We start from the raw sequence: 24,737 nt of genomic DNA on the forward strand, positions 1-24,737 counted from the left end.
ATCAGATGACCAAGGCTTACTGAAAAGAACTGCTGCTTGGAGGTGTTCTGTTCAGGTACATAAGCCTGGGGGTAGGGAGACAGAAGTTGCTTTAAGAAAAAAAAAAAATTAAAAAAATCCTTCTATCGAGCTATTGGGGAAAGGAAAAGACAGGAAAAATTGTAGTGTGAAGATTAAAGTATGGTCTTTTCCCCACCCACAAGAGCAAGGAATCACATGCTGGGGCACGGTGCAGTTGTGTTCGTAAAGAGTGTGATAGTCTCCCTCTGCTGTGATAAATCCCCTCTCCTAAGCCTGGATTCTTACTTCGTATAGGTATGAGGGCACCCTGTGAAGGAGGAACTGCAGGAGTTTCCTTTCCTCTTTTGTTCTCTCAGCTCATTCAAGGTATTTTGAGGAAGATTTTAAAGTCAAATTGCTCCCCCCCCCCCCCTTCTCCCTGCAGAACCTGTGCAATTGTTACTAGGTTTAGTCAACATTAATCCTGTGCTATAGGCAGGTTGAATTATGCTTGGGGAGATTTTGAAAGGAGAGAGAGCCTCCTTTCACTAATGCCTTCAGCTCTGGTATGTCTAGAGAAAGTTCATGCCAGAATCCTCCTTTAGATTTCTTTAGGAAGAATGAGGGGAAACTGACTTCAGCTTTGCTCCTAGCTTCTAGACATAATTTTAATTATAGTCATATACATTATATAAAGTATGGAACAGAGTTCTTCCAGCAGCTGACTGCTGGTTCCTATTGAATTGTTGCCAAAATTATATGGTGGAGTTGATCATCCTGAAAATTTCAGATGCCTCTTTCCCTTGTCTTCTTCGCACTGCTCCTTCCTCCCCCCAGTTTTTTTTATCCACTCTCCAGTCTAATAATGCATCTTATCCCAGATAAAGACACTTGATTTTAATATGTGCTGGGAGTCAAAATGGTATGAGTCTGGTAGGGACAATTTAATGGTGAAGACCAGAAGTTACTGAAGTTTGATCCTGCCATGTTGGTATTTAGGAAGAGCTTTCACAAGCAGCCTGTCAGCAGGGCTATCTGCCCTTCACAACATCCAGTCTGTCCATAGCTGGCCTGTTCTGGCTATCTCAAGTGTCAGGTTAGTACACTCGGCATGGCCGGTTGGTCTCATTGCACTGCTGGCTGGGTGTGCTAGTTCAGCTGGAGGCCTCCTTCGGCATGCGTGCAGTGGAACAACCACGTCTGTTCCACAGATGAGCTTTGGAGACTTCACAGCTGCAGAACACTTCAGTGAGAGCCATCAGCCAATGTGTACATGGAATACAGCACTTGCTGAAAGCATAAAAACACAAACATGTTGCATCCTGGTGGATAGCTGGAGGAAAGCAACTGTATTTGTTCTGCAGTGGCTTAAGAGAAATGATGGATGTGTCCCTTGGGTTTAATCGAGACCTCCCTGCCTGCCTTCAGCTCGGGCTCAGGACTTTTCAGCCCAGCAGGCAGAAATGAATTTTGCTACTGTGGATGAGACAGGGCTGGGGCTGCCCCTGTCAAAGGGAGGGGAGGTGAACATGGCAGGGGTGGCATGATTAGAGTCAGATCCCCTGGGACTCTTCGTAGATGTCCTTTCCCTATCTGAAGACTAGCCAGGTTAGTTAAGGAGCACCTTGCACTTGGTGCCTTTTTTCACAAGGCCTCCGTCACTGTTATTTTCTTTCCTAGATCACTGTCTATACTTAGATCCTGCCAGAGGAACAGGTATGAGGTGGTTGGTTTCTGTGGTATACACTAAGGAGGGAGCAGAGCCTAGGGCTTTTGCTGCCTCTGGAGACACACCATGCAAGATAAGTACCTGCAATGTCCGTTTCTATCAGCAGCCTTCTTAATACACATTTAAATGGGATCTGCACGAGAGAGATAAAACAGCTTTTTGGCAATGAGTTCTTCTAAAACACAGGGCGTGGTAACGCTCCCTCTGATTCTGTCTTTCCCATGTGCCTCTGCCATGTTCATCGTTGTGATGTGGTAATACCGAGACACACAAAACTCCCAGCGGCCCATTGCAGATCACAGCACTGTGATATCCGTGCTGAAAAAGTGCAGGGGGGATTGCGTGGGGCCGGGGCGGGGGCCAGTTAAAGGTAGTGGGCCTCGATCACTGGTTGTGCTTGGTTCAGGACAACTCTGAGGCAGTGGTGGGAGATGTCTCCACTTAACCAACACTTACTATGATTAGCTGTGTCTCTTTAATCCCCAGAGGGACTGGTGGTAGCTGGAGTAGGCTCAGTGGAGACCATCACTGTGCTCCTGTGGTTCTTACAGGGAACAGAGGCAGACAGAGACTGCTGCAGTGGTCTAGTGGTGTTTGAGACTTCTTTTAGCATCTGTCTTTTTGACAGTAAGTGCAGCTACCTTTCAGGATTTTTATTGCTCTCTTATTTCATATATTGTTTAGCCCAGAAGAGCATAGTTTTGAAATGGGTTCTTCACAGTGTAAAATAAAGGCAAACCTATAATCAAAATGCCAGGTCGAAATTTGGGTTGTGGAGTGTTTGGCTCCTTGCTCTATTGCTAAATTTGTATTTGTCTGAAGTTCCTTGTGCTGCAGTTCCTCCAGAGTAAAAGACTTAAAATTGTGCTTCTCTTCTCTAACTCTTTGTCTGCCCAAAGGAGAGGTGTGCTCCATTGTTAAATGTGTATAGTGCTTAGTATGTTAGTTCCAGGTCCTTAGCTGAGACTTCTAGATGTTTTTGTAGCACAAATAGTAGAGCCACAGTATTGATTCTATTCATGTGACACCTAGAAATGATTAAGTTTGCAGGTGTGGGGGAAAACCTTTCTTTGCTTCCTTCAAACTTCAAATCAGTGGAGTAATTCTTCTGGAGTCAAGTTGTTTCTAACTTTTTACCTTCAATGAATAATTTATTAAGGTCCTTAGAATGTGATAGGCCCTGTTCTTTAAAATGAGATATAATTGTTAGTAAAGAAGTACAGCCCAGAGTGAGACGACAGCAACTGTACCCAGAAGTGCCATCTCAAATAAGCAGATTATCTTGGAATATTCCCAAGCCATTGGCATGTTCACTATGGCTCACTTCAAAGATGAATTTATTTTGTGAGGCAGGGTGGGCTTTTTGTTTTTTGGTGTGCAGCATGTAATCACAAGTAGGGAATCAGAAAAGGCTGAGTTCTTTTACGAACAGATCACACTGTTCATGCAGTGGGGGCAGAATGAGAACAACCAGCTATGGCAGCACATTATATAAATACATATGTACATATATATATATATGCTTGCACACATACACACACATATATATAAAAAGATATATATTTATATCTTCCTGATGGCAACCCGCCAGAGCGCTGTAGGCTTCCAGGGATTGCTGCCTTCAGAGTCGCTGTGATCATCTAAATACCAGTGCAGAAGACCACACCATGACCTCACTGAATTGCATTAGATGGGAATGTCAATATATGCAATTAACTAACTATTGACCTTTAGTCCTGAGCTATTTTAGGCAACCAGTCTGGCTGTGCAGGGTAACTCACTAGCACATAGCTCCAAGGCTTGTCATTGGGGGTGATATTCTTCCATGTGAAGGGCATGAAAGTCCACAGAGATTCAGTAAGTGATTCTGGGGTTAGAATGGTTGAATTCAGGCTGTCAAGGCTTGGGCTACCCATCACATAATGAGCATGGCAGAAACCTCCTATGACAAGGAGTGCTTTAAAACCTACTGTTGCTGTCACCATTGTAAGTAGCCAGCCAACCAAAGGTGCTGCTACTTGGGAGGCTGCTGCTGTGCCATTGAGGATGGTGTGTGTGCCAGAAGCTACAGAGTGGTGAAGGCTTTGATTGCTTCTTTTCCCAGCCTCTTCCCAGCTGAGCCTTGCATAGGAGCAACATCAGACCTCCAAGCTAGCTGGACCCACCTCTCTGTTGCATTCACCCACCACATTGTCTCTTCTTTGCCCTGTTCTGGCCCAGGGCTGCCAGTGTTTCTCCTTTTCTGTGGCACCTCTCTGCCTGATAGCTGCTTATCTGAGTTAGTAAACCCAGGCGAGCTGTGTAGACTGGTGAGTGTCAGCTGCATGCACTTCTGCTTCTAGGACTGGCAGAACTTCTCGGGCTCTTGGCAGCAGCTTGCATTTTACTGTGCTCTTGTCAGTGAGTTGTGCGTCCCCATTAGAGGCTCATTGCTCTAATTGACTGGTGTTCCTCCAGCAGCTGAAGGTAGGGAAGTGACTGGTATTAAACAAGCTCAGTAAAAGAAGTGGTTAGTTTTACCTTACCTCACTATCCTAATCTGATTTGCAATGCAGCTGCATAAATAGTTTCACGAGTGAAAAGCGTGGGAGGAAAGGAGGGTGGACTGAGATGCTGGAGGCTCATTGAACCATGGCTTTTGGTGGTAGCCACAGCTTATGTTAACTTAAACTGAGGGTGGGGCGTAACTTCCTCCACTGTTTCGTTGTTCTTTTGTAGTGCCTTTTCCAAATGTGTTAACTTCTGTTCATATTTTGGTTGCATTTGCATTATGGATGAAGATGGAGCAAAGGATCCTCCTGTTTTGAAGCAGGAAGATAGGAGGAAAAGGCAATGTGCCTCAGATGTTGGGGTTTTGTAAGCTGTCCTGAACAGTGCTGGCATCTAGAAACAGACTAGTAAGCTTGAAATGCAAATGAAATTCCACAGTTTCTTGTTTGTCCCAGCCTTTTGATTTCCCAAGTGGCAAGACTTTGATCTTGTCTTGGTGCCAGGCAATTGGATCAAGAAACTAGTGGCATGGTTTCAGAGGGGAAATTTTGGATCATTAGACTGTCACGTCATATATACTATTGTCTGGGGTTTTTTTAAAGCTTCATTGCTAAAGTGAAGAAGTAGAAAGGCTGGATTCATTCTAAGCAGGTTACCTTCTGTGATTTGCTCATAACATAAAACCTAAGACAGATTTATTAATTGATTTGTAACTTCTGTTCCAACAATATATGGCTCTGTTACCATGACAGAATGCAACATGCTGTTTTACTAGTTCAATATTTTGTTTTCAGAAAATTGTTAAATATGTCTTTTTAAATAATTCATTATTTAAGTCTTATTAATTTTCATTTGCATAATTATAGCAGCAGATTATAGGGTGTCAGGTCTTTCACTAACTGGTCGGTCTTTCTTTAAAAAATGTAATTACTGCATAAACTCTTTTTAAAAGATAAGATTTGAGTTCAGTGATGTACCTTCTTTTAGGAGAGGTTAAGCATCAAACAGAGAGCAAATTTCCAAGTAATACCTGAATTCACCTTACGGTATGATCAGCATCCTATATTATTAGCATCTGCAAGTGGTGTAAAATGTAAAGACTCATAGTTTCCAGGACAAAGCCAATAATTGATCTTTAAGTCTTTAATGTATTTTGTCACAGTCATAACATAGTTCAGTTTGCTTTCTGGCTCAAGGTTATTCTCTTGGGTTTTTTTATTCTATACATGTACCTAGCTGAGTGGGATGGGAATTAAGTTACAGTGCCTTGCTACGGATCAAGAGGTGTGTGAGTTTGCCCCTGACTCTTGCAGACCCAGCTGTAAACGGATACCTGTTTTTTCAGGCTTGGTGCACCTGAGACATCCCAATGTGAGGCCAAATACATTGTTCTCTGTAGTGCTGCTGGCTAAAGGAAAAAACCTTAACAGATGAGTCCTGTAATATGAAAAATGATAGTAGTATCTGTATTTATAAAGTCGCATGTGTATCCTAGTATACTCATCTTCTCTCAAAAAGAAGAGTATATTGCGTGACAAGGAACCTTGCTTTTGGTATGAGAGTGTAAAAGCCTGCAGCAGCCTTTTTTAAATATACCATAGGGGCTTTTAGTAAATAGAGTATAATATAAGTATAGAATGGAAGAGTACTGAGACAGATAGAGCGTGTGTGTGTGTTGCACCATGACCAAAGATCATCCAAGCAGTGATGGCTGAGCTAGCTCTGGCGTCTCAAGCTGAAGTACTGGGCTGGGCACAGCATGCTTTTGTGGCAACACACCTTCCATGACCTGAAGTCTGTCCTACTCTGGCTTTGTACACTTGCCTGGCCCAGGTCTGTGCTGGCTGTGCTCGTTTTTGTGCAGCCCAGTGTGGTGTTGACACCTCTGTTGTTGTGCTGGTTGCTTCGTTCCTTCCTGGGTTTCAGGCTTTGCTTTGCAGATCAAAAGAGCTGTATACCTTTGTTTGAATTTTGAAATTTGAGCAGTGTTTTGCGGCAGTGGATGAGTGGCACAGCCTGTCCAGAAGCTGTGGAACATGGGAGATCCAGGTTTAAAGACTCTCTATTACAAAGTTAGCAATGGAAGTCTCCTCCTTGTCAAAGCTTCTAGGAAGAGTTGAGAGGTTTCTGTTAGTGACCCACAGAATATAGCGGCAGAAAAAGCCTATCATAATAGCCCATTGAGTCCCAACTCTGAGACAATGATTGTTCTTGCTAGATTGATTTTAGAGGCTTGTCTGTTAAGTGTTAAATATGCCAAAAGCTTAGCTTTGTTTTTTGTGGTGGCCTACCAGAGCCGCTCTATCACTCCCCTCATTCACTAGAAAGGGGAGAAAAGGTATAATGAAAAGCTTGTGGGTCGAGATAAGGATAGGGAGAGATCACTCACTAATTATTGTCACAAGCAAAACAGAGTAGAGGAATGAGAAATAAAATCAAATCTTAAAACACCTGCCCCCACCCCTTCCATCTTCCCAGGCTCAACTTCACTCCCAGCTTCAACCTCCGACCCCCCAGCAGCACAGGGGGATGGGGAATGGGGGTTATGGTCAGTTCATCACACATTGTTTCTGCCGCTTCTTCATCCTCAGGGGGAGGACCTCTCTCATCATTCCCCTGGTCCAGCATGGAGTCCCTCTCACAGGAGACAGTCCTTCATGAACTTCTCCAACGTGAGTCTCTCCCACGGGCTACAGTCCTTCATGAACTGCTCCAGTGTGGGTCTCTCCCATGGGGTGCAGACCTTCAGGAGCAAACTGCCCCACCGTGGGGTCCCCCACGGGGTCACAAGTCCTGCCAGAAAACCTGCTCCGGCATGGGCTTCTCTCTGCACGGGTCCACAGGTCCGGCCAGGAGCTTGCTCCAGTGTGGGCTTCCCACGGGGCCGCAGCCTCCTTCAGGTGTCTCCACCTGCTCCGGTGTGGGGTCCTCCACGGGCTGCAGGTGGAATCTCTACACCCCCTCATCCTCCCTCCATGGGCTGCAGGGGGACAGCCTGCTTCACCACGCTCTTCACCACGGGCTGCAGGGGGATCTCTGCTCCGGCGCCTGGAGCACCTCCTGCCCCTCCTTCTCCACTGACCTTGGTGTCTGCAGATGTTCTTACATCTTCTCACTCCTCTCTCTGGCTGCAAAAGCGCTCTCTAAGTGTTTTTCTCTTTCTTAAATATGTTATCACAGAGGCACTGATTGGCTTGGCCTTGGCCAGCGGCGGGTCCGTCTTGGAGCCGGCTGGCATTGGGTCTATCAGACACAGGGGAAGCTTCTAGCAGCTTCTCACAGAAGCCACCCCTGTAGCCCCCCCGCTACCAAAACCTTGCCACGCAAACCCAACACAAGTTAGTTCAGCTGAATTCTGAATTCTTCAGTTATTCAATTTCTCACTGTGCTCTCATTGGGTCTTACGAATGTGACTGCTTCCACCTATTCTCCAAGTAGGTGGAAGGCCCTGTCAGAGTAAGAGCAGGGTGAAAGGCCTCACAAAGTACAAAGAGTACTTCAGGGAATGGTCTGGTTTGGCAGATGGTGCTCGTGTGCGTATGCTAGTACGGAAAATAAGTCCCCAAATAGTGTTTGAGTTACTGAATTACTGATGGTTCTGTCTTGTGAAAAAAAACCTCAAGCCTCTAATCTCTTGTCATCATTATAAGTGGAAGGATTAGCTATTATGTGATAGCTAAATTCTGACTAGTCTATACACACACCTCCATCTAATTATTCTAATTACTGTAGCATTGCTTGTTTCCTGAGCTATTGTTACGTGCAGTGTTTGACAGCTGGCAGGTTCCGCTCCAGAGATGGCTGCATTTGACCTTGGGGGAAAGCTTTTCTGATCTGATTACTACGTTTCCAAGGATGAGGCTGTGTGACCTCCCTTTCTAGCATTTGACAACAAAACCAATTTCTTGCAACTAGCCCTTGAATATCTGATGTAGAGTGATACCTGACTCCACATGCTGTTTAACCCTGAAGGTGATTGCTGTGCATACCAGGCTTTTCTGACTTGTGACTTGCTTTTTTTTTTGTTTGTTTGTTTGTTTGAATTTCACTACAGGCTGGAAGTCCAACCTCTATCTCTGCCCCTCACAGCTTCTCTCGGACTTCTGTTACACCATCCAACCAGGACATCTGCAGGTAAAGTGTGTTGTTTGCATGGCTACAGTGAGGCTCGTGCAAGGTTCGAATTAAGAAAAAAACAAAACTGAAAAAGCACGTGTATGGGGAAGTAAGTGATGTGGGGTTCCCATATGAAGCATCCCATTTGTTTGACTCGACTGCTGTCTAACACTGCTTCGTTGAATCCCACTGACTGTTTGGCCCCGCTATGTTTGCCATTCCCACACTAGCCATAATTCTTGTTTCTTCACTTTTAATTATATGTGTTCTCTTATGTAATTGTTTTTTACTTTCTGTGCTTTTATTCCACTGTTCTGCATGCAGTTCCAGTGCAGTGTTTTCTGAGTGTTGTCATCACAGTCCAGTGCAGTCTGCTGTTGTCTTGAAAAATCCTCACTGCCAGAGCCCTCTGACACAAGGGGTCACTGTGACAGTAATCTGTCAGGACACATTACATGCAGCAAAGAGAAACTCCCGTGGGCAGGATCGGGGCCAGGCACTCAGGTCTGCTAAGAATGTAAAGCCCACCCACACTCTGAAATTCTCCAAGTCCCTCAATGACGTGGACCAGAAGGCGCAGAGCACCAGCGAGTGCTTTGACTATGTGGAGCGAACACGCTCGGAAGGCAAATTGACCCCGACTCAAGAGCAGTGTTTAAGGATTAATAAATTTCATCTTAAAGAGAGGAAACCGCCGAATCTCAGGCCTCTTTCTTTTAGCAATTCTAAGCACTCCTATATCCCTTCCCTTTCCAACTACTCAAGTGCATCGGGAGGAGCAGACAACCACAGCGCTGTACGTATCCCTTTGCTGGAGGACAAAGTGGACCATGACACCTCAAGGAGCAAAAAACTGTTGCGTTACCTTTTTTCCTTCTCCCACACCTCCAGCACCAGCAGCCTGCATAAGTTCCACGAACTGGAGAGCTATTCCAATCACTTCCAAGCTGAGAAATCCTCCAGCGTGCTCGTGGAAAGCATGGACTTCTGCTCTGATGATATGGGAGATGATGACGTCTTTGAGGACAACACCTCAGTGAAATTGAAAACAAAAGAGCAGCGGGCGCCGCTCTGTTCAGTTGAGAAGGACAGTGACCTTGACTGCCCTTCCCCCCTCTCAGAAAAATTCCCCCCTCTCTCCCCTGTGTCCACATCGGGGGATACCTGCAGGTTGGTTTACCAGAGAACCGCCTACCTTTGAGCCTTCCCATGTGCGGTGGTGACCGTTCTGCTTTCCCCTGTCTTTGTGCTGTTTCTGTTTTTTCTTTCGCCCTGTCACCTGGCTTTAATATGTGCAATATGAAGCATGCAGCCTTCTCTTTGCTCTCCTGCACCCCTCTGATGCACTTAACAAGGCTACTAAGCAAAAAAATTTCCTTTGGAGTCAAATAAATTCTCTTGCAATTTATTTCAGGTTTGGGGTTCTGAGATGGTATTTTTCTCTTACCAGTGCCCAAACTGGGAATATCATGAGAGAATCAGCTACGCATATTAAAGGCCAAGCTGAACACGTCTTAGCTTTTAATGAGCAGTGTGCTGTCCTGACAGTCGCTGCTGTGTTGGTCAGAGGGTGGGGAGTCAGGAGGAAAACAGACTGTTTGAAAACTGCTTCTGAGTTCAGGTCAATATAGCTTAAAATTATTTTTTTTCATCTTTTCCTCACAGTTTGTGTTGCACTACACTCTTTTATTTGTAAAGGGCTTTCTGGATGCCTTAATCAAAAGGGGGATCTGAGCGCTGGGTGTTAGTGGTGAGCATGTGTGATGTCTATAGTGTGAGGTCCAAAAAGGATGGGTGTCGTTGTTTCAACTACAGAGGATTAATCATGTGCAGACGTGGTGGGAACAGCCAGCTCTGGACTGTCTTCATGGTGACTTGTCTGCAGGTCTGCCCCATTCCAACTCCAAAATGTGGCTGAGGAGCAGGAGTCACCAAGCACAGGAGGAAATGTCCCATCCCTCTACCTAGCATTTTACAATCCTAATCTTTCTCCTCCCTGACAGCACTTTCTGAAGCTGGCTTTGTTGCTACTTGCCAATATTATTTGATTTCCCCCTCTCATTACCAGCAAAATCTAGTTCTGTACTGGCTTGTCATCAACAAGATGCTGTTATAATCAGCCCACTCCTTCATTTCCACTTGCCAGCTATCAGCAAGGTCGGAAGAGGCAAGATGCTACACATCAGTAAGAGATTTCGGTAACAGGCAGGGATGGCAGCATGCCAGGGTGTACTTTACATATGCTTAGTAACTTCTATTCATTCCCTGAGCCCCTTACCATCCTCCTCTCAATTCGTGACCTCTTCCATGTGGTTAGAAGCTCTTAGTGATGTTTGATGCAACCCAAGGGTTGTGTATAAATTGAACCTGGAAATCAAATGCCAGCACCTGGTAATAACACTATATCAGGTGTCCTTGCCATCTGCACAGTTAGGCTGTGAGGGAAATGGGGAATTTTGCAGACCTGATGCTTCCTTAGCAGCTCTTGCAAAGTAAGAATTGGAGAGAAAAACCATTAGTCCATTTAGAGTAGGTGTATTTTGGGGAGATTCAGTGCCATAGCTTTGCAGTGTGGATCTGTCTCTTAGCAATTGGCACTAGAAATTATCACTTCTCTTGTGCAAAATCCAGGCTGTCTAAATTAACTCTTAATGATACTGGGGTAGCTGTTTCACCATTGGTTTGGGAATTTTGTTTTGCCTTCTGTTTCAGCTCATGATCCATGAGTAGCTGTACCTCTCTGTGCATATTTTGTCTTGGGAAGTGCTGTCTGTCTGTTTAAATGCTATTTTCAGTTAAGTGCTATTGTTCTAGATGAAGCATTGTCATTTCTTACCCTGTTTTTTGTTTTGGATACTGCATTTCTGTCAGGCTCTATGTGTCCGCCTCATCTGTTAGAAAGCAGCTGTCTAGTTAGCAGTGTCTGTGCTCAATTATTTTGTGCCTGTGTATGTGCTTGCACAGCAAGGGAGTTCCTTAGTTGTAGTTCCTTTATGGAACGCATTTCTTTGATATGTATGTCTCAGGATCCTCAATGGACGACCGTGTGTGATCACAGATATTACATGCCTCTTCCACATCCTTTCTGCTTCCTCTTCTCCTAATGAGCAGCTTTGCTTCTGATTCAGGATATGTCACTGTGAAGGAGATGATGAGAGCCCTTTGATTACCCCCTGTCACTGCACGGGAAGTCTTCATTTTGTGCACCAAGCCTGCCTGCAGCAATGGATCAAGAGCTCAGATACGCGATGCTGTGAACTGTGCAAGTATGAGTTCATCATGGAGACAAAACTGAAGCCTTTGCGAAAGGTAGGCACAAGACCTGTTTCCCCAAGGAAATGCTTTCTTAAACAGAGATCCGCTCTGAAAACAGGCAGGCCCTGCCCATGAGCCCGCAGCACCCCCCCACCCCATGTATTTATCACGTTTCTGTGGCTCCTCAGTAAGGCTCGTCAGTTTTGTATAGGTGCAAAAGGATTTAAATTGACACTCAGCCTGGCAAATCAGTGGGATCCAGCTCTGACAGTTAGCTATTGTAGCCTGGCAGCTCTCTGTGTATAAATGTGCATACACACACATTTACATATATGCATGCAGCAACCTGATTTTTTTTCTTTACAGTTACATTTTAGAGCTGATACACAAAGGTATTTGCTCTGCAGCTATTCACTTTTTTTTAAAATATGGAGGTTTGTATTACTATTATCTGCTTTAGTTTGCTGCTCCAAGATCCACATGGCTTTTAAGTTCTCTTGAAAATATGATGATTTCAGGTTAAACTTTAAATCACACTTTCTGAGTGTAATTTGGTTAAAATTTGTAGCTTTTTTGCAAGCCTATTTTGGTGAAAATGTTACAGTGTAAGTAGAAGAAGGTTCACCAATCAATATGGTTTTATTTTTACCTTTCCTTAGACTGTGAATGACTAGGTTTTTAGTACTTCAGTTTGCTAGAACCTGTATTTCTGGTTTATAGAAAAGTACCTTTCATAAATCTGGTGACTTAAAGTATAGATATGTCCTGGTTTCGGCAGGGATAGAGTTAATTTTCTTCCTACCAGCTGGTATAGTGCTGTGTTTTGGATTTAGGATGAAAATAATGTTGATAACACATTGATGTTCTTAGTCGTTGCCAAGTAGTCAAGGACTTCTCAGCTTCTCATACTGTCCTGCCAATGAGAAGGTGGGAGGGGACACATCCAGGACAGCTGAGCCAAAATGGCCAGAGGGATATTCCATACCATATGATGTCATGTCCAGTATATAGCTGGGGGAGTTGGCTGGGACAGAGGGCAGCTCAGCCACTAGCTGAGCATTGTTTCTGGGTGGTAAGCAACTATGCTGTGCATCACTTGTTTGGTATATTCTTCTATTATTATTATTATTCCTTTTCTGTCCTATTAAACTGTCTTTATCTCAACCCATGAGTTTTACTTTTTACAATTCTCTCCCCCATCCCATTGAGCGGGAGGGGGAGTGAACAAACAGCTGTGTGGTTGTTTTAACTGCTGGCCGGGTTAAACCACGACAGGGTACTTAAATGTTACTTGTGTTGTAAGGCCAGTTTTGCACTAGTATCCTTTCTGTACTCCCACGTCCTCTGGGCTTTCAATTTCAGTTGGTGCTTACCATCAGGATTTTGAGATGGAAGTCACTGGTATTCTTAGCACAGACAAATCTTGCCATGACTACCAAAGTGGAAGAAGTTAATAACAATAACCTCAGTCTGGGACTAGAATAAATGAGAAACATTAAATTCAATTAAGATGAGCCTAAATCATAGGGTGGGAAGTCTGCACTGCAGCCATCCGCAAGCTGTTATGAGAACTTGCTCAATTCCTGAAAGTGAGTCCTAGCAGAAAATAGAGCAGATTTCAAAGCAAATACCTCTTATTTTTTTACAGAGATGTACAGTCTACAAAGTATATAGCTTAGCATGTCTGGTTGATAGGACAACCTCTTCTTATGACTGTGGTGAATTGTTGCCTTCTAAGAACTGCTGATTTTGCCTCGGTAGCCCCTTTGCACAGAGCATAATGCCTCTGAACTGCAATATTGGCCATCATAGGCTTTGTTATCTGCACAGACACTACTTTGCATAGCCCAGACATAGGACATTAAAGAAATTACTCTAGAGAATCCCAAGTAAAAAGAGTTGCTATAGTTGGCGATTGGCTGCTGTTTTTTCTGTGCTTTGTCTGCCTGGAGTGGGTGGGAAACATTTTCTGAATATTTGTGCCCTGTGAGAAAAAGCTGTTGGGCAGCTTCAAAAATGAGTCATTCAGCATCATTAGTTATATCTGAACAAGTCATCTGTGGGAAAGAGACCACGTGCCAGAAGGTAGGGACAGAGCCATAAACAGAAGGAGAAGGAATTTACCTCTCAAATACATCTAGAGTCTTGCAGAGGTTCAGCTGCAGCCAGAAGATGAGCTGCCTCTGTATCTTCAACTCAGCCTTTATGGTATCCTGTCAGTCGGGAGAAAACTGTCTGGAACTGGTGATTATGAACAGGATGGGACAGATAATAGGGCTTGTGCTTGTCTGTAGGGTAGAAATGGGATTAAATCATCAGCATCTTAAGGTTGTATCACAGCACAGTGCATTGGTCTGTTCAAACACTAAGTTACTAAGGAAAGAGGATGAGAAAAGAAAATCACAGTTTAAGTGGAGATGATGGGAGACAAGAGAGGAATGCTTTGTTTTAAAATTTAAATGGGAAAAAAGAAGACATTAAATCTAAATTTTCTGCTGAATTTTTTGTTTTAACAACACTTCAAAAACCCAGAAATGCTGACTATTTTAATTGGGAAATGCCGCATGCTGTGTCATTGGAATAATGCAGCAGGGACCTACAGATTCTAGTTTCCTCTCTGGGCTAGTGCATAGTTTGCAGAATATCTTCTCTTTTGCTGTGCAGTCATATCTCTTGAAGAGATGAGATGGCATGGATTGGTTTGGTGGCTGCAGAGCCAGCAGTTCACAGGAGACACTGTCCAGTAGAGGAGCTCAAGCTGTGGAACAGAAAAGAGAAATAGAAATTAGTCAAAGCACAAGTCCTCGTGGCTGTGTAAAAGCATTCACAGATTTCACATGATTACATTTTAACAAAATAAACTTATACTTTCTATTGAAAGAAAACATCTTTGTTTAGATGCAAGAGCAATTTTCTGTTTAAAACACAACATCCAAAGGGAATGTTTTGTCTAATCTTTTTCTAAGAAAATTGAAAGAATATAGCTTTCTAGCATGACACGAGTCTAGCATATCATTGCTGAAAGTCTTCAATTCTTGTGCTATGATGACATTTGGATGCCTACAGGACTGGAGGTGTGGCTTGGACTGGCCAAAGAGATTGTTTGTTGGCAAGACAGAAAGGATCACAAAGTCTGTTTCAGGGTTCAACCATTCTTGTAGCAGTGGAAACAATAATTCAACATAATGGGTGATCTCAGTCATACCAGTCAGGTCATCCTCACTCTCTTCTACATTATTCCTCCTGTTCAAAGTCCTCTTTTTCTACAAATTATTCTAGGAGACATGAAATGCATCTCTCTAGAAACACATAGGTATGTATGAGAAGCTTATGTGCCCCAGCATATATATTGTGAAAGTGTGAAAAAACCCTATCTTAACTCTGTTCCAAGCAGATACACTGAGGAGTGTGTAACCCACATGCAAAAGATTTCATCATATACGTAGGGGGAATTGCAAAAAAAAAAAGTAAAAATTAAAGAAATCTTCCAGGTGTGTCAGGTAAAAAAAATAAAAGCCGTTTGTGAACAGTTCCTTGTATATTAGAAGCATCTATAATAATTGTCTAGTTTTTTTTATCTAACCTAAATGACAGAAATCTGACTTTGTGGTTTCTATTTGGGCTGTATAAACGTTATTGATAGATGCAGGTCTGGCGATTTAATTTGCTATGTCCTCTCACTTACAGAAGCTGTCATCCCAGTTCGACTGTATATTCTTAGGGCACATGTATTTATGTGCACTTGAAACACTGAAAATAAAATATGGGTGTCGCTGCTGTAAGTAGTGTTAAATATACGTGAAGATTGAATGAAACCCCCAGAGGTAGGAGGTGAGACTAAACAGCCTTGAGCTGAGAGTGAAACACCCTCAGACTGTGCACTGAGGGACTCTAACAGAGCTCAGTGTGAGATGTCTTGCGCACACTGGTCAATTGGATCACGTACCACTTTTATTGCAGTGTTTTATTGAATGCCTTCCTGAGTGAGGGTACCCTTTGCCACTCACGATGCTCAGCGGTGACTGTGGGTACCCACCGTTGAGTGGGGGACACACGAAGGAGCAGCCTTGCTTGCGCTGCGCAAGACCTCGCATTAGGATCCTTCTGTGCTGGAGGTGCACCTGCCTGGGTAAGCAGGGTGCGATGACATTGTGCTGAGGCTCCGGACCAGAGCTGAGCACTGGAGGTCCCCTCTGGTGCCAGGATGGCTCCTGTCACAGCAGGATGAGCTGCCCACCATCAGATGCATGCTGTAATCAGAGCGATGATGCTGTCTCACTTAAAATCTGTATTAGGAGGAAACTGGTCTCCTGCCTGGTTTTTGTTCTTATCAATGTTCTCTTTTTACGCTCTCTAGTTACTACAATAAACACCTAATCTCTTGCTCTGCTTCTGGGTTTCTTGCCAGTGGGAGAAGCTGCAGATGACGGCCAGTGAGAGGAGGAAGATTATGTGCTCTGTAACATTCCATATCATTGCCATCACCTGCGTTGTGTGGTCTCTCTATGTCCTGATAGACAGGACCGCTGAAGAGATTAAACAGGGACAGACTACTGGTACGTTACTTGCCTATTTTCCCACTTACTATCTTGGAATAATTATTTATCTTGATTGCAGAGAGGATGAGGAGCATGAGTGTGCAGGTAATGTTTATACTTAGACTAGCTTTAGCCTGAGGTTGGGTTGGTTTAAAAGCACAGTTCTAAAATGGTTTAGTTAAATCAGTGTAAATTAATCTGTGAGTGCTTTTTAAGTCTATTCCAAGTCAATTTAGTTTGTACTTGTGAAATGCACAGATATAAGAGCTAATCCACTGTAGCCAGACACAAAATTGCACTGCCTTAGCTAATTTAGTTTTGAATTGGAACACTTACTGAGCAGATAAGGACATAAGCGTTTGTTTGCTGCTATGGCTACCTTTTAACTGGGCAAAACCAGCACAGTTTTTTAAAAGAGAAGAAGTAAGAGGAACCAAAGTCCAAATCTTTGAGGTAAATCAACAGGGTTTTCTTTCTATTTGGTCATCTTGAGGTGGGTTAGCGCAAGTTTCCTCTGAGAGCCATGTTAGACTGGAGAAATTTTATGAGTGTTTGTGCCTGAAGCAGGAGAAATTCAGGTTGATCTTAGGACTCCAGTTCACACAACTGAGATGAGGTGCACTGCAATTCATGTAGTGGCTGCCACCCCACTGCAGGGATGTCTTAACTTGAATAGTAGGGTTTCTTTAGAATGCCAACTGTAAACTTATCAAACTGAAATCTGTTTACCACGGTGTGCTGGACTGCAAATTTTTAGCTGTCACAGAACTGTTTCTCAGGCAGCTGAGCTGTATCTGAAGGTGGGGACAGGGTATCTACCAAGTCTGGGAGCCATTGGAAGGCAAGCTGTCCTTGCTAACACAGCGTTGCATGACAACTAGACACGCAGTTGGAAAATGTTTTGCTGGTGATTGAAGAGCGTCATCTAGGGAGGTAGCTGAGCATCAGTAAGCCTGCAAATCCACAGAGCTGTTACAGTCTCTTCAGAACAGAATCACACTTCAAACTGAACAGTTCTGCTGTCGTTTCTCATTTGGGCTGTAGTTTGATTGTTCATGACTTCAGTCAGGAAGCTGCTTTGAATGAAATCTTTTCGTTCCTGTTCCATCCAACCCCGTCTCTTCCATGTTAGCTGAAAATGGTTGGCCTTTCAAAGTAAGGTTTCCATATGATAATGAAAAGGACATGCTTTCAAAGATTTATTGTCTTCAGGTTATTTTAGCCAATAAATGTATTAGATGAACATGAATAGGAGTATTAGTGTGAATATTTAGTACTTGTTACAGTGCTGCCTTTGTTCCCTGCATTTAGATTCTAAATATGGGAGTGCTGTAATGAGCTAGGGGGGTTGTGGGGAGCGTGTGTGTGTATACATTCATGTCTGCATAGGGGCAAGCATATGCTATCACTGCCTACAAATGGCATCAGATAGCTTACCTGTGAATCAGAGGTTCAGGTATTAATCATGGGTGGGATTTCAGCAGTAGTCACACTGCAGCATCTTTCGTATTTTGGGACTAAAATATTTTCATTCCTCCCACGCTACCATGTATTTCCAAAGATCGCTGGCCTCTATCTTGGTAAAAAACTTTGAATACTTGGGAGGCCATGACTTTATTCTCTGAGAAACCTGATAGTGATTAAGCATGATTTCATATCCATCTTCTGATGCTACTTATCTTTAAAGAGGAGAGAAACTGTGTGGATACAGGACCTATGTAAGCAGATGATGTATAAATGAATAATCTCTCATTTAAAAGTGTTTGATAGAGATGTAACAAGATCCAATGTCTAAAAGTTCAAGCTAGACAAATTCAGGAAAAGTGATGGCAGTCATTTTTAATAGAGAAGGTAAGCCTGCCAGAATGCTTCAGCATCTCCAACACTTGCAGTTTTGTATCAGAAGAGACGCTCTAGTTCAACTACAAGTTACTGGGTGTGATGCAGATAAAATTGTCTGGTCTGCATGATGAACACACCAAGCTAGATGGTAACAATCATTCCCTTTTGAGTTTAAAGACTGTGACTGGATGTACTGTGTGATTACAGAGTGGCTTCATGGGTCACTGAGTTGAGTCTCCTGCTATGAAGAGAAAACCATGTCATAGAATCCCTTTCATAATCTGATCCAATTTTCTTTTAAAAACAGGTGTAAAATGACCTAAACTATTGCCTTGGCTCTGTGATTGTGCTGCACAAGTGCTCAGACACAGAGGATCAGTTGTTTTGTTTTTCCTCTGGTGGGTGACAATAAATGTGATATATGAACTCAACAGTTTAGAAGTCTGCATGTGTTTGACTTGAACGGGAAAAAAAATGCTAAGTGAGAAAAATGGCAAAATAAGAATAGTTTGATGGCCCAAACTCTGACAGTTTCCTTAAATGATGTTTTTGGGAGATCCAATGTAGTCCAGCCAATATTGACCTGGTGCTTTTTTTTTTCTTCTTTTTTTTTTTAACTTTCTTTCTTCCAGGAATTCTAGAGTGGCCATTTTGGACTAAGCTGGTGGTTGTGGCTATTGGTTTCACTGGAGGACTTCTGTTCATGTATGTACAATGCAAAGTGTACGTACAGCTGTGGAAGAGACTTAAAGCTTATAACCGAGTAATATATGTACAAAACTGTCCGGAAACTAGCAAAAAGAATATTTTTGAAAAACCTGCACTAATGGAGCCAAACTTCGAAAGTAAAGAAATGCTTGGGGTTCACCATTCAGACACAAACTCTTCGCATTACACAGAGCCAGAAGACTGTGCTGCAGAAATCCTTCATGTCTGATTGCTGGGTGGGAGGGGTGTTTCTGTATGTCCTTGAAGATTTAAAATATCATTGTTTACTGCAAACTGCTCTACCTTTTTAAAATCGGCTAACAGCTGAGGGCTGGCGGATGAATTTTTTTACATTTGTTTTTTGTTGGAATTTTTTTTAAATACCTTTGGCATATCTGTCAATGTCATCATGGTTGCATACCTCTCAACGTTTTCTCTTGTACTGGCTGATCAAAGAGCCACAGGATACTGGGTAGAATGAGCCTTGTGTTTGGTATCAAGCAAGCCGCTAGTGAACTGTATTCAACTTCATGGAGTCTGTTACTTTTGAAGATGACTCTAAATGATTCTGGAATATGTGTAGAGTGGGGTTTGTTTGTTTTTTAAATGTGAAGAAGGAGGTTGTCCCAAACATTGAGGGAAATGAGAGAGCTAGAGTCTAATCTACCGCTAACACTGCCACTAACATTTTGTCTTAGGCAGCAGGTGTAAAACTTTGCTTTACATATTGTGGTGAGACTTACAAAGCATATAGCACTTTTAAAAATCTTTATTTTGTAATATGTATGTCAAATGAGAATGAAACTTGAAAGAATGTGTCATTTTCAAAACATTTCTTCATTCTTTACCCCATCTATTCTTCTGGAACGTAAACCTCTTGCCTTATATAAAAAAAAAAAAAATTAAAAAAAAATTCCAACCTGTGATTTCCAACACATGCCCCACATTATCTTACTAAACACAACACTAAAAAACTCTGCCTCTTTGGGTTTCCTTTGAGAACCAATTTTTTTTCAAAGGATATTGCACTTGTGACTTGTGTATGGGGAGTAGTAGATGTGTACAGTGTTCGTTTTCAATGCGTAATGGTTTCAGTGCTCTGTTTGGGGATTGGTTTTGCCTTCTTTTTTTTTTTTAACAGGTCAGACCATCAACACACCTGCACATACATACCTGATGTAACTTTCATTCCAAACCATTAGCAAAAGGTTTGTTGCTATATTGGTAAAAATGTGAGCTGTTACGGAAAAAAAGATACTTAGTCAATACAGCTGAAATTTGTTTTCCTCCTTTAGTGCTGTGTCACGTGTGAATTACCCAAGAATTTGATGTTGTCAGAGGACATGCTGAGATCAAAGTCTAGGAAGTAAATACTGCATTAAGTGAATGAGTTTAAAAATACCTGCCTGGTTTGAGTCCTGATGTGATGCATTATGTGGTCAGAGAATAGTTTTGTCTGTGCTTTTGAATTGGGGACTGGCTTTTTAATTGGTCAGCCTTAATGGAAAGAGAGGGACAGCTTTAAAACCTGTTTGCAGGGCTTTAGACAGAGTTGCCCAAAGCCTGGGGTGTCTGCTGTTGATTCGCTTGACTGATCTGTTTCACTGAGCCGCTGTCCAGCTTCGAGCCCTCATTTAACCAAAGTCCTGGCGTGACTGGAGCAGAAACCAAGCCCCACAAAATGTCAGTACACGTGGCGTCTGCATTGGAAAGCTGACTTTCCCTACCTGAGCCCTATCTAAATCCCTGTAGAGTCAATTATAGTCTTCTGGTTGGTCTTAGTAGGAGTTGTCTGGACTTCTGAGTTAGGTGAAACCTTCTGTCTTTTACAAGTACAACTTTAATTGGGCAAGTTCTTTTCATAATAACAATAGTTGCTTTAAGACTTCCCAAAGAGTAATGGTAAGAGATTGGTGATTTTTTTCCTTAAAATGTAATATTTATTTATTTTAAAATTAATATTTTAAAAGAAGGCAGAGAAGGGACTATGGTAAGAGAGCACACACCAGTGGTTTCTAAGAGCTGTTAGAGGAAAAGTGCATGTGCGCGTGCGTGCCTCTGCGTGATCTCTTGCTTGCAGTTTACTGGCTGTGATCTTCGTGAACAACATGGTACCTTGTTCTTAAGATGTTTTAAAATACCCAGACCTCTAGGCATTCCTAGCAAAGCTGCACTGGCATGGGTTTGTGTACTGCGCTAGATGCGTCAGGATGTCCCATGCTTATGTAATACAGGCAGACAAACCCTGCATACCCTGCTAGTATGGGGGCAGCAGTCTTCATGACCATATGCATGTAGAGTTTGTTGCCTATGGCTGCCATAACTTAAAGTGCAATTACTCGGGCCCTTTCCTGAACCCTGCTGTGGGTGACCCTCTTCTATTATGAGAACCCAGACAATATGCTGTCTGCTTTGTTTTCTATTTTGTCCTGTGAAAAGATTTACTAGGTAAACTCAGGTGGGTTAAATATCAGGTCTTGCACACCTTCATCATGTTCTTCTGAAATGCCCAAGTGCACAAGGCTTGCATGGCTGCGAGATGCTCATGTTACAGCGGCAAGATGCACAGAATCAGGTGCCGACTGATGCTGTGCATGTTCTCATCTGATCTGTGGCAAGTAGCTGAAATGAAAATGGACAAGATTGGTATGAAACTTGCTTGTTCTCCAGCTTGCACCTGAGAGGCACTGGTGTCTGAGTGATGTTCTGACAAGTGCTGATACGGCCTACTGTAACCTGCTGGTCCTGCTTCAATCACTGTCAGACGTGATTCTTGGTGAAACATTGTGAAATCTCATTTGGTGTTTTGGAAGCTCCATGTGGCATGTACCAGGTAGCGTTCGGTGTGTTCAGGATACTGGAGTTTTTGCTGTGGCCCTGTGTATCTTAACTTGGGAAGAAAAATCATCTCCAGCAAAATCATCTGGGGAAAAATATTTGCGGATTAAACTGATCTAGCCGGTGTTGCTGTTAACCATTCCCTCTCCCAGCAGGTCTTTTCCGAATGAAAATCGAGGCCCAATATTTAAACTCTTTATACTGCTTAGGAATGTTCATAGCAGGAAGGGCTGCAGGGGTTTTCATTTGTGCTGGTCACACTTCTCATGCTGATTCTTGCTTGGTGTTAACAGTGGGCTTCTGGAGCTGCAGTTCTCTGCTTCTGCATGGTGCCATCAGATGGTGTGAGAAGGCTGAATGGTGCTTTTCCCTTCTTTCTCCTCAAGGAGATACTGTTGGTTTGTTTTCAGCTTCCAGATGCAAGGCACTGATGCTAGCTCAGATGAGCTCTGTCCTTCCCACCCAGATGTCAGTAAGGGGAATGACCACCCCCTGTAATGTCAGGCTTTCCAACACTTCCTTCTGGCAGCTTTTGAAATGACCGAAATAGAAGTCTGACTTTTTTTGGTCCTTGTTCTTTGGCCAAAGTTAGTTTGGGTTACGTGGGACTTCTCTGAGACCAGAACTTAAATAGAAGGGAATATAGGCTTAATACCATCTACCACGATCCCTTCCCTAGCTTGCCAGAGCCTTTGCTGATACATCCCATGCCCTAGACATCTGACCAGACTCCCTTTCTATTGACTTAAATCCTGTCCAAAAAAGCGCCAGCTGTGCCAAGAAAATCTTCCTGACGTCGTATTTGGTATATCTGCCAGGTCATGAACATGCATTGTGTTAGAAATACAGGTGTGTGCTGCAGAACATTGATCTCATTTAAGGGATCACGAGACATTAAATTCCTATGAATTCTCAGGACTTTCTTCAACTGTAACCCTGTATTTTGGGAGCTGGCATGGTGTTTAAAATGTTGCCCTGTGTTCTGAAGAGATGGCCAGACCTGAGGACAGCTTCCTCTGGTTGAATGTCATTGAGATTGGCTTTGCTTCAGCAGGAGGGATTCGACAAAGGTTACGCTGAGCCCGCAAGGGGTTAGAGAAGTGCTGGGCCTCTGTGCTGTACCTGGGAAATCCTGGTAAGCAGGTAACTCCCTGTCCAAGCCGCCTTCAGCGAATCCACTGGTCAGAGCATCAGTCCCACTTGTGGTAGTGCTGTAAGGAAGGGGGGGCGCTTGGCGTGCCACTTGTGATGCATGGATATGGCCATGCACGGGAGCCGGTTGCTTCTGCCCTGTGTTTGCCTGGGTAAGTATCTACTACAAAGTGGGACCTGGGTCCAAATTTCTCCTAAAGCCGAAGTGTGTTAAGATGCAGATTTCTGGTGTAGTCTGCTGTGGAGATCGTGGCCAGCAATGAAAGGGAGGTCAGTGACGCTGGGTTGGGTCCCTCTCAAATATGAGTGAAACAGGGCAAATACAAAAGCAAGGATATTGCTGGCTGGATTTTCACAGCGTTATATTAGATATGCGAGGAAAACTTCTAAGCAGGACCTTTTATTTTGTGATTACTTTTTAGTTTTGAGATATTGCAGTGTCTGTATATTCTGATGAAGTACTGAAAGCACTTGTCTTTGTATGGAAAACTGTTTAAAAATTGTGGCTAATCTTGTATTTAGGTAAAACATTTGTAGATAGGTAATTGTATAACGTTAAACAACTTTACACTGGCATGTGTTGTATAGTTTATACAAGACACTTCACACTTCTGCAGAATTTTTTAGTTAGTAAATTTCTAGTAACTTAAATGTATAGTTTTGTATCCTTTCATCTATGTTCATTTTCTCAGTATTACCACTTGAAGAATTATTTTTAGTTTCTTAAACTGTAATTGGTTATTTGTGTGTGATACACAGGGTTATTGACTGCAGCAATAAAGTGTTTCTATAAAAAAAGAGAACAAAACAAAACCATTATAGTATCCATTTTGTTTGAAAAACCTAGAGGCCCATGCAAGAGAAGCTCTGCAGTATTAACATGATGATCAAAGTGAGTTACTTTCACTGGAGTAAATGTGGAACTTGATGGCTCTTCAGTGTAGCAGGCCAATGCAGAGTAGTATCCCAGTTTGATGTTAAAATGATTCATAATGAAAGGGATAGTTAACCATCAGAATAAGTGGGCGACTTCTCCAGTGCAGTGAGAAGATAGGACTGTGCAGGTGCTTTGGGCTCAGATGCAGGAATCATGGGGAGAATTTTCTGGCTTGTGCCATGCAGGACATGGGGAGAGAGGATTCCTGTGGGCCTTAAAATCCGGAGCTTCTGGAATCAGCACTGAGTGTTGCTATAAATGCTTCATGTCTGAAGTCAGCATTCTCACATGCATCAGTTTCTATGCAGAGGTGAAGAGCAGAAGATGCTTATTATTATGATTATCCTCTGAGAGGAAAAATAATTTTGTGTAAGTGTGGAGTGATAGATGGCTTCATTTATCCTTCACTGCTGATGGCATGAACACAATTGCAGTGCTATGTGTGTTTTCATGCCAGGACCAAGCCTCAGAATGGGAAGTCTTTGGCAGTTTCTTTTGAATAGGTTTCTAGCACCAGTAGGTGAAAGAGAACAGCTACCTGCGCTGCTGTGAGAAAGCTTGTAACAAAAGCATAAATGCCGAAGAGTGAAATAGATCTGGAAAATTGTGTCTATAACAGACACAAGGGGCCTCAAAGAAAATATTTTCATTTATTTTTAAGGAATGATTAGTTTTTAATTTTCTTTTAGGTAGGAAAGGGGAGGAAATCTTAATACTGCAACCCTAGAGAGGTGCCTAGCATGCAAAACAAAAGATTCTGTCCTATATTGCCTTAGTGAAGCAAGTCTGTTTGTAGTAAATGAAGCTATTTTCATAAAGTTTGCAAACCCACCAGCAAGACCTCTATACAAAATACCCTGCTGGAGAGATGGTAAGACAGTTTCCAAGGCCTGCTGTTTGACTGACAGTCTCTGGGATGAAAAGCTGATAGTTTAAGAAACAGAGCCTGTAGAGCCATCTGGCTGCTGGTTAAAAAGTGCCTCTCATCTTGAGTTCAGGCACCTCGAGTTAATTATAAATTAACTTCTTCCCTCTTGTAAACCTCATTTTCATCTGAAAGAGTATTACTGTCACTGTGTGAAGTGTGTCCATCTCTGAGGCAGAGCAGAGCAGGGGCTCATCAGCACATGGC

General features: G+C 43.0%; 1 protein-coding gene across 3 annotated transcripts in view; it reads left to right on the plus strand.

The window, feature by feature from the left end:
* Window positions 1-20,077, plus strand: part of MARCHF8 (membrane associated ring-CH-type finger 8) — a 99,005-nt gene extending 78,928 nt beyond the window's left edge. For 2 of the 3 annotated variants that reach the window (XM_075758380.1, XM_075758381.1), the window contains exons 4-7: window positions 8,274-8,353; window positions 11,464-11,644; window positions 15,999-16,146; window positions 18,603-20,077. In XM_075758380.1, coding sequence (XP_075614495.1) covers window positions 8,274-8,353; window positions 11,464-11,644; window positions 15,999-16,146; window positions 18,603-18,907 — 714 coding nt within the window. In that variant the 3' untranslated portion in view covers window positions 18,908-20,077. Of the gene's footprint in view, window positions 1-8,273; window positions 8,354-8,659; window positions 9,506-11,463; window positions 11,645-15,998; window positions 16,147-18,602 lie in introns of all 3 variants that reach the window. The other variant, XM_075758382.1, reaches the window with a different exon arrangement.
* Window positions 20,078-24,737: the final 4,660 nt, after the last annotated feature.

The sequence above is a fragment of the Balearica regulorum genome, chromosome 7 (assembly GCF_011004875.1).
Source record: "Balearica regulorum gibbericeps isolate bBalReg1 chromosome 7, bBalReg1.pri, whole genome shotgun sequence".
NCBI lineage: Eukaryota > Metazoa > Chordata > Aves > Gruiformes > Gruidae > Balearica > Balearica regulorum.